At 43.3% G+C, this 10,000-nt stretch overlaps 1 protein-coding gene across 3 annotated transcripts in view; it reads right to left on the reverse strand.

Annotated features, from left to right (window-relative positions):
• The window catches only part of ccdc85cb (coiled-coil domain containing 85C, b), a 56,945-nt gene that overhangs the window by 11,998 nt on the left and 34,947 nt on the right, over nt 1-10,000 (reverse strand). For 2 of the 3 annotated variants that reach the window (XM_084081924.1, XM_084081923.1), the window contains exons 3-4: nt 3,206-3,285; nt 1,432-1,473 (exon numbers count right to left, since the gene is read on the reverse strand). In XM_084081924.1, coding sequence (XP_083938050.1) covers nt 1,432-1,473; nt 3,206-3,285 — 122 coding nt within the window. The remainder of the gene's footprint in view (nt 1-1,431; nt 1,474-3,205; nt 3,286-10,000) is intronic. The other variant, XM_084081925.1, reaches the window with a different exon arrangement.

Raw genomic sequence — 10,000 nt, forward strand, 5'->3', positions numbered from 1 at the left:
AGCACAGTAGAGTTGCACGAGCCCTCCTTTATAAATTGTACTTCTGTATTTTACAGTTTGGCTCGGCACCAAAGAAAGATTTGTGTAAAATCTGTAACAAATGATACATCAAGCAGAGATCCATGTTCAAATATGTTTCTGACTTCATAATGTATCTGATACTGTGCCTTAGCCAATCATTCAGTCATTGTTCATCGGTCTCTCGCCATTTTAAGATCTCCTGAGCACAGTTTCAGCAAGGTCAATTTGGCTTCAGTAAATGGATGGGAGGTAATCTGTCATATAAATCATTAACTTCTGTGAGTCATGCCGAGCACTCTCTTGTTGATGACAGAGTATCAGAGTACCGGCAAGAAAATGTCACACCAAGTGCTGCATATTTTGACACACTTCACACACGCGTCTCTATGTCCATGGCCATGTGCTTCGGTGTTTTTCATTTCTCTAGTCCCTTTTATGACATTTTTTAAAACCAATCAGACGAGCTGGTGTGGCGGGTCAACATTCCTCTGATAAACTGCTGTTGTTTCCTTCATGGTCAACACAGGCTTCACTCGAACGCCAGTTTCACCACGTGGGATGTTAGGTAATATATAGGTCCATTGAGGCAAATAATCCGTTGTAAACCACCTGTGAGTATTGAGACACACCAGTAAGCAGGCTCTTGCATAACAGTGACGTGGGAATCTACTGCAGAATAAAAGGTAAAATAATATGTGTGCAACAATATACACGTCATATGATACTACAGTAATAGTAATCTAACAAATGCACCATTTGTATCACCCAATTAAATGAACCAGAGCAGGCCCTGATAACTTCATTTCAAGTCTCGCTCGGAACAAGACAGACAACATTACATTTCTGAATGACAAAAACGACAAGATAACATTCATAAATATTTAATACAATCCTACATTCTCCAATTACACACCCTCGTGCCAGTTGTCCGCCATGCATAATGGATGCTAGGATCTACCTACCCCCCCCCCCCCCCCCCCCCCCCCCCCCACGTACCTTAAATTATTTACCCCACCAGACGTCCTGACAAGCCTGGACAAGCGAGTGGCGTTCATGCACCAAAGCACAATCTAGCATTCATTCACCTACAGGCTACCTTGTACCAAGCCACCCCACTGTGCTGTGCTCCGCAGAACAGCACTGGGAACAAATGGAAGGCACCTTGCCAAGACCAGGCCACACACAGCCGGTGCCACCCTTGTGCATGTGTTTATTTTGCCATGCTAGCAGAAGATTAAAAACAACGTCCGCGTGTTCTTGCAGCAAGCCAACAGCTGTGAAAGTCCCATCACCGGAAAGACATACAGACTAACAGAACAAGGAGAAAAAAAAGAAGCAGGCCCCATTGAGCTCAGCAGAGTAGCGTTTCAGGAAAAGTAAGACAATCAGTGGCATACAGGAGAGAGTTACCTTCTTGGATGGTATCTGTGATAAGCTATACCGGCTATAAGCCTGTGGAGAGAAAAAAATGTTGATGTATGTTGGCCTGTTATTGGACTTATTATCCGTTACTGGTTACCCAGATAGTGACTTGAACAATTGTCCAGTGGCCAAGTTGCTGAAAAGGAAAACATTGTGGATGACAGTATGCATGTGTAACACTTGATAGTTTGATTCAAAGCTCTCTTAAGTCACTGTAAATAAAAAAGGTACACTACCGACGGCAGGGTTTAATCATGCATCATGTTCAAGTTGTTTATTTTACAGATGCTTCTCTGTAACACTTTTGCACTACACAGACTTTTGCTAATATTATCTTATGGCGTGCGTGCCTTTCCCAGCGTGGAGCTGTTAATCATTTGAAGTGTACCACACCGCTTGAAATCACAGCTGGTTTTTCGGTGCCTACCACGGTGATTCAAAATAAATATTCAGCCAAGCTATGATTTTAAAAGCAGTGTCATCTCAAAAACCGAGGTTAATATTAGATACCCGACATTAAAGCAGTATAAGACAACGTGTAGCTCCTAATTGCAGCACTTCGGAGATAATTACTTGGATCACTGGGGCTTCGTGTCAGTGACGCCCACCCACATGCACTTTTGCCTACTCACAGGGTCATGTATCTGCCAAGCGATAATTGGGCAGAAAAAAATAAGCATAAGAAAAGAGAAACAAAGGCTTACTAATACTTATCCATGTAACTGCATCTGAGTTGAAACCAGATGAGTCACATACAGTAATGAAAAGAATATTTTCGAATAGTTAGAGAAAGACAATTCTACTGCAGTTTACTGCTAATTGAGTTGAATGTACAGTATGTGTTAATGCTCTGATGATGGCTCTTGGCCGAAAAGCGTAATCATTACGTTTATTGGTGTATGCCAATAATAAAAACAAAAGTGGAAATGTGAGTACTTTGTCCTCCATTGACTTGAAATTTTGTATGCGCTGCCTTTTGGGGATTTTGATTCCTGTTTTTGATATATTGGATTTTGGGTTTAGCACTCCACTGAGAAATCCCATTGTTGAGGTACAAGCTCTTTTTTTCAGTATTTATACTCTCTCTCGTATGAATACATTTCAAAGAGGCAAAATAAATGACAACCTAAATAGGGAACCTTGTCAATGGTTATCGTTTACACTCCATATACATGTCACTGGTCATCGTTCTATACAGATGTTCATACTCCATATACATGTTCATACTCCATATACAAACAACTCAAGCGAAGACGTGACCTCCAGGTGAACTGGAAGTGTCACTTTCTCCCCTCCACTCCCACAATCTCCCCTGTAACTGTCGCTTTCCCTGCTCATTTTTCTCTTCTCTCCTCTTCCTCCTCCTCCTCTCAGCGCCTCTCCGCTGCTCCGACAATCCGCCTCGGGGTCCAACGTTACGGCTCCTTACGGAAGCTTACTGACTCCCCATGAATTAAACATTGGATAAACACGCAGCCCTGCTATGAAGAAGAGGCAGTTGCAGAGAAGCATCGAGCCACCGTTTGGTCTCGTAGCTGTCGCCATTGTATCATATATGTGTGTCCTGATGATGACGCCTCGACGCCGTGAGAGAGGGCGGTACGAGAGGGTAGATATACCAACCGCTGGGACAGGCTTTATTCTTTTGTATGGTTTATTGAATGTCTATGCAACTCATACACTGATATTTTGGATGCAACAGCACTGCATTATACAGTTTATGAGTGCTACTGTATGTGCGTGTGAATGCACATGACCTCACCTGAGAGAGAAGCTTATTGTTGTCGTCCTCTAGAATGCGCACTTTCGTCTCCAGCTGTCTGATGTAGTTGGAAGAGGAGTCTGGCAGAGAGAAAGAGAGAGAGGAGAGATTTGCATTTTAAAGACCATGAAGGGTAATACAGTCAGACAGGACCGATGGAGCAAAATGACCCCACAGCGCTCAGACGGTTGACATGCTCTTTGGGAAACACTTTGTGAACGGAGACTCCAGTCACCCATACATCAAAGTGTACTATGTAAAATATGTGCAGTAGTTTGCTGATGTTTCAGCGGAGATCATTTCTGATTACAGGCATTTTTCATCACTTCAGCCACACACAAAAAAAATGAACCTCAATGAAAGGTAGCGGCAAACAGAAAGGTCTTTAGCTGTTTTAACCCATTAAGACCTGAGGCCGTTTTTAAACGTTTTCGGAAAAAAAATATAAAAAAATAATTTTCAAGATTAAAACAAAATTAGCAGATCTACAAGCTCATAGCGCGGTGCGAGCTTGTATATCTGCTATTTTTTAATAGCCGAAGAAATCTAAAATGACACAGATGCGTTCCCGGTCTTAATGGGTTAAAAGAACTAAGAGTGGCAGCAGACCTGCAGTTTTCTGGGAGTTTGTTTCAGATGTGGTGCATAAAAACGCAGATGACCCAAGAGGTCTGGATGGTTCATGATATCGCACAAGATCAGAAATGTATTTTGGTTTACAGTAGTATTTTGCAGTCAATTATTTAACATAAGTGTTGTCTTTTCCTTGCATTACAGTCAAGGGATGTAATGTTCTGAATTTACCTGACTGTTAGTTGTTCTATTATTTGCTTTACCCACGTAGTTCTCATACAGGCATTACTGGTTATTATTCATCATAAATCTCAATCATGAGATTGATATTGAGGAGGTATTAGGTAAAAAATATGATATTAGATTTTAGGTTTGTGTCACCTACAGTAAGAGTGGATGTCTCCATGGGTGGATTTTCAACAGGCAAAAGACATATTTTTTACAGTATATAACTCATTTCTATGTCAAATGTTTGATATGACATTGTGCTCTTTAATTTCAACATAGTCACAACTACACAACTTTGTGTTGCATCAAACGAGCACATTACATGAACTTGAATCAACTTTGGCGAGTTCAGATTGGGGGCGGCAGCTCCGCCTGGGAGAACGTGGAGGCGTGATTTAACTGTGCTGGAGAGCACAGAGGCCAGTTCTCTAAAAGAAGCATGTTTAATTTACAACCAGATCAAAGCAGAAGTATCGAGAGGAACTCCACAGACAGCTCGTCAGGAGCACACACACACACACACACGCACACACACAGTTTTGATATTGTACATGAAAGTACAGAGCTAGTGGAGGTGCGCTAGGGACAGTTCCACAGACAGCAGTGGGATGGGTAGGTGAGGAGAAAGTCTGAAGGGTGTCTGGTTGGTTGGATGATACAGAAATTGCTGCCTGTAGAAATATCACACATGCAAAGAAACAGATGGAATGAAAGAGTCACTAAAACACACACCAGTACAAGCACATGCACTCTCCCCACACACACACACTGTACACACACACACACACACACACACACACACACACACACACACACACACACACACACACACTGAGTGATGGGTGACTCAAGGCTTGAAAAACAAAACAATTTGTTTACAAATTATGTAACTGACCCAAACCAGTATAACAGGCTGCTCCGTTAATTAACCTAGAACCTATTTCTTCCACATTCTGTGGCCAGGGGGTGCTATTCTGCAGGACCGCCACCATTTCACATATCGGTCAGGGGCAGCCTGGATTAGACTCTCACTGATACACAATCAGTCCCAGGCATTAGTTACACCCTGGTCCTGCAGTTTTGTGAACGCAGATGTCACCAAGCTGACGTGAGACCAGGATCAGGGTTAATACACTTTCTCTGGAGTGGACTTTAATTGTAAATTAAAATTGACATGTGCCAACTTCACAGAGAGCATACCGCTGATTAGCATAATAATGCTGTAGCAGGCAACATGACACTAAAAGTCGACTGCATATGCAGTACAACCAAAAACATTTACCCACAGATAAAACCCTTTACACAAGGGAAACAAAACAAAACTATTTGACTCCCTAAGCCTGAAAGGGGACCCGAATGAAGAAGCATTGTGACCAGTTTGTCCAGCCGGGTCAGTTGGTCCACATTCTCAGTCAGACCTCTGTGGTTTTTCAAGAGGAGGGGAGCTGTGGCAGACAGCTCTGGACAGTGGGCTGGCTGCATAGATGATTGTTGGCCAGCTAGATGGGGAGAGCTGCAGTGACCCGGGCTGATAATCCCCTCTCCCTGGCCTGTGACCCTCTAATCTGGATCAATCTGTTGGACTAACCTGCAGCCAGACCTCAAGCCGATTAAGAATGAAGGTTCCTCAGCCATGACCACCGTGGTCCGACAGCGAACCGACAGGCCTATACTAGACTGACAGAGAGAAAGGAAGAGAAGAGAAACGTCCACCACTGCTTTATGAGTGGGAAAAGAGTTGTGGAAATATTTCTTGATATACTTATTATTCCATATTGCTTGAAGAGGTGGGGAATCCTCAATCTGTGAGCCCACAGATCACATGAAGCTCCTCTCAGCGCCTTATCGGCCAATTAAAAAGGAGTGCTCTTCTAGATTCAGAAGAGAATCAAAATTACTTGAGTTCTACACCTTCATGTGCCAGGCTCACCACTACCACCAGTCCAGCAAATGCCTGCGTTGGACCAAAGCGAGGATACCCAACCACTCTGAGCAATATGTGGCGACAGTTTTCTCCAGACAACGATAGTGCCCACTACCCTATCTCCCTTTCCATTCCTCTACGCTGTTGATGTGTCAGGAGGGAGTGAGAGATGGATGTTAAATCACTTCATGACATGTGATTAAGTGGTTGTGCTTAAATTATGCACAGATTTACTGTATTCACACTCACAGCAGGGAAGCACAACAGACACAAATGACTACACAGACACACTTTAACAATGCCCAACTAACACAAGGTTGTTCAAACACAAGGGTACTGTATAATTAGACCCTTCTTTTACCTTAACAGATCATATGGAATGAATCTACAAAAATGCCCAGCAAAGACTCTTCCTGCTATGCAGGAACTAAGGAATTTAGCTAAAGAGAATACCAATCCCTAACTTAAAGTAGTGTCACTTTTAACATTGCGTCCTGGTTCCTGGTACCTTAGTGTCAAAAACGATGCAAAGCTTTCCAAAGTAATTAAAGTGTGAAGTACAATTACAGGCTGCAAACACTCATAAAATAAATGAATCAGACAGCTATTCTTTTAAGCCAGCCTGCTACTGCAGCAGACAGCATTTTATATTTAAAATTTAAAATCTAAATTTTGACCCTAAATCATACCTCACCATGGACTACTTGGTGCTCCTTTTTATTGTTGCTTCTATTGTGTTTTTATGCAAATCTGTTTTAATCGGTTTATTTTGCAGGCAAAAAGTAGACAATAAGTATTTTCAATTCAATTCATTTCAACATACATCATCTCCAAAGCAGAGAGATAGAGAGAGAGAGACAGAGAGAGAGAGAGAAGGGGGTGGAGGAGAATGAGACAGATACAAGGGGAAACCTTGTCCTCGCACAATCTGGTGAGCTATTTTTACCGCTGTGCAAGTGTTGTTTATCCAATGAAATGAGGTGATGTGTGTGTGCACGTGCGCATGTTTGGCACGGATATCACCGTGTATATGTGTAGGCATGTATCCGTGTGTGTGTGTGTGTGTGTGTGTGTGTGTGTGTGTGTGTGTGTGTGTGTGCGCGTGTGACCGTGCGTGCATGCGAGACAAAACATGACGCAGACGGTGGCCCGTCCCTCTCTCAGCGCGTCCACGTCACTTTACATCACGTCAGGGCCACTGTGACCCACTTCCACAGTCACTCTCCTCTCCGCTCACTGTCGGCGTACCCACAGCACAAAAATACATAATAATAACAATAATACATTTTATTTATAACACACTTTACATTTTTAAGCAAATCTAAAAGTGCTACAGAGAAAAAAAAAACTGGTGTGCCCAACAGTCAACTGGTCTAGTTATAAATAATGCAAAATTATGACAATTTAATTCATGCCAAAACATTTTTTCATGTCGGTGTCCCTATTAGGACAGACTCATTTGATACGAGGTTCCTAGTTAGGGGACAAAACCCCTGGCCTAAGGAATGATATCCATCATTGCAACAATGCCCCAAAAAAAATAAGATTTACTCTTATGTATGATTTACTCTATGGTTGCACATGATGCAACCATAAAGAACAACCTTGAACCTCGAGAATCTGTTAAGATTCTCCTCATGTGTGATGCAACCTGATTTCAAAATCGGTTTGAATTTTAAATCTACTGTAGTGCGAGCCCAGCTTAACCTTTTTATTACTTCCATTTCATCTCCTCTACTTCCATCTCGCCCACCCCTCACTGCTCATTTCTACCTTCTTAACAAGACTTTGAAATTTCTCTCTACCTTCTTTGCCCTGCCGCTCTCTCACTTCCTTTTTCTGCCTCCAATACTTCCTACTCTTCGACCTCTCACTTTCTTAAACTTTTCAACTTACATCTTCCATTACCCCAGTTTCCAACCCTGCCCTGACATTACCTTTAATACCACCACTCCCAGCATCGGGTGGTGTGTGCGTGTGTGCGTGTGCGCGTGTGTGTGTGTGTGTGTGGGTTGGGGGGCTTATCAGTCTAACCAGATGCCCACGCCATGGCAATAACCTCAAACTGACCAAAACATTATTTTTTTTTCACTTCTAAATTTTGAGTAGCCAATTATGCCCCCCCCCCCCCCCCCCGGCCCCCATTTCTCCCAATTTAAGTCGTTACGCTGAATTCACACCAGCAGCATCGAGCGAATGTTCACAGTGCACACATTTGCAAAATGCAATAAATTGGGTGTGTACTGCACATGTCATGGTTGGCATCCTCCTAAATAAGCGAGCTTTGCTCCAGTGTGAGTTCTGGTGGTCCAAGCAGATCAAAGCGAGTAGCTGTTCCAGGCTGGGGAGCTCACTGAGAGGGAGGAGGTGAACAGACTACTCAATGCTCATCTCTGGCAGCTTGTTTGTGAAGGATTTACACTTTAGGTAAGAAATAGGTCATGCAGTTGCACAAGCCCGATTAATTTCACACCTACAGTACAACTAGCAACTACTAGTTTAACCCATTAAGACCGGGAACGCATCTGTGTGTCATTTTGTTTCTTTGCCTGTTCAAAAATAGCAGATATACAAGCTCATAGCGCGGCACCGAGTGCCACGCTATGAGCTTGTAGATCTGCTATTTTTGAAAAATCTTGAGCATTTGTGCAAATCTTTGAATATATTTTCTAAAACATTTTGTTCCAGGGACCTCCAGAAGCAAAGATTTGAGTAAAACATTTTCCCTTTAAAAACATACATATTCAAATATTTGCACAAATATTTCTACAAGCTCGTAGCGCGGCAGTGTAAAAATGTGGATAAAGTGGTTACACAGATGCGTTCCTGGTTTGAATGGGTTAAAACCTGGTTATCAATATTCACTACTTCCGTACAGTAGTCTTGAGGTAATTGACCCAACCTCCTGCTTTGAGAACACACACGCACACGCACGCACGCACACACACACACACACACACACACACACACACACACACACACACACACACACACACACACACACACACACACACACACACACACACACACACACACACACACACACACACACACACACACACACACACACACACACACACACACACACACACACACACAAAGGCATGTGCACACACAGCTAGGTATAAACACACTTAGGACCATTCTACCTACGCCTACTTCAGAGCTCAGCACGCTTCTGACTGGCTCGTCGCTCTGTCTCAAAATTACATCGTTGAGCTTTTCGAACTTTGCCAAAGAAGGTAGAGTAATTCTGTGGGAGATTCAGTTTCAGCTTCACCCAGCTGATGGCTGCTCAGAGGCACTTGAGGGGAGCTGTTGGGGGATAAGTGTCTTGATCAGTAAGTCAGGGACATTTCAAGATGTATGCTGGGCAGGCCAGGAGGCGAACTGGTGAGCTTCTGATTATCAGACAGTCAGCCTCTCTACCCATTAAGCTATGGCCATCCCCAAGCTATGACCGCCCCCATACAGTAAAGGGAGCCTACTCAGATAAGATCCAAGCTTCTCCATACAGAGTAGTAGACTATATCAATGCAGCTTTGGTGAGAGAGTACTCAATAAAACCCTCAGTGTTAATTTATATATTCCAAATAACCAAATGTCTCGCTAAGCTCTGGTAGTTAGCGTGACAGACTCCTACACAGAGCGGACCGCCCTGCCCGTGGGGCGAGGTCTTCTGTCTCCCCCTCGACTCTGCACGCTCGAAACTTAAGCATAAAATCTACCTTAAGGGTCCATTATTTTGGTTCCATTTGTAATCTCTCAGAGCACTGAACACTGAAGAATTTACTGTGCGTATGGTTTAGAAAGGCCGTGGCTTTGGAATCCCCTCATGGTTTTGGAGTGGGAGCTCATGGTTGTTGAGAGGCCGGTGGTGCGTTGAAACGGCTCTGCGTTTTATTTTTCCTGGCTTGAGCTTGAAGCTTTCATCTCCCCTTTACAGATGTACTGCAGTGTTTCAGCATCAAGACATGGATATTCTCTCAGTGATGTGTGAATGAGCATGTTATGTGCGGCCAGCATGTGTGTGTGTGTGTGTGTGTGAGAGAGAGTGAGTGAGAGAAAGA

The sequence above is a fragment of the Gymnoscopelus microlampas genome (assembly GCF_963454915.1).
Source record: "Gymnoscopelus microlampas genome assembly, chromosome: 16".
Classification (NCBI taxonomy): domain Eukaryota; kingdom Metazoa; phylum Chordata; class Actinopteri; order Myctophiformes; family Myctophidae; genus Gymnoscopelus; species Gymnoscopelus microlampas.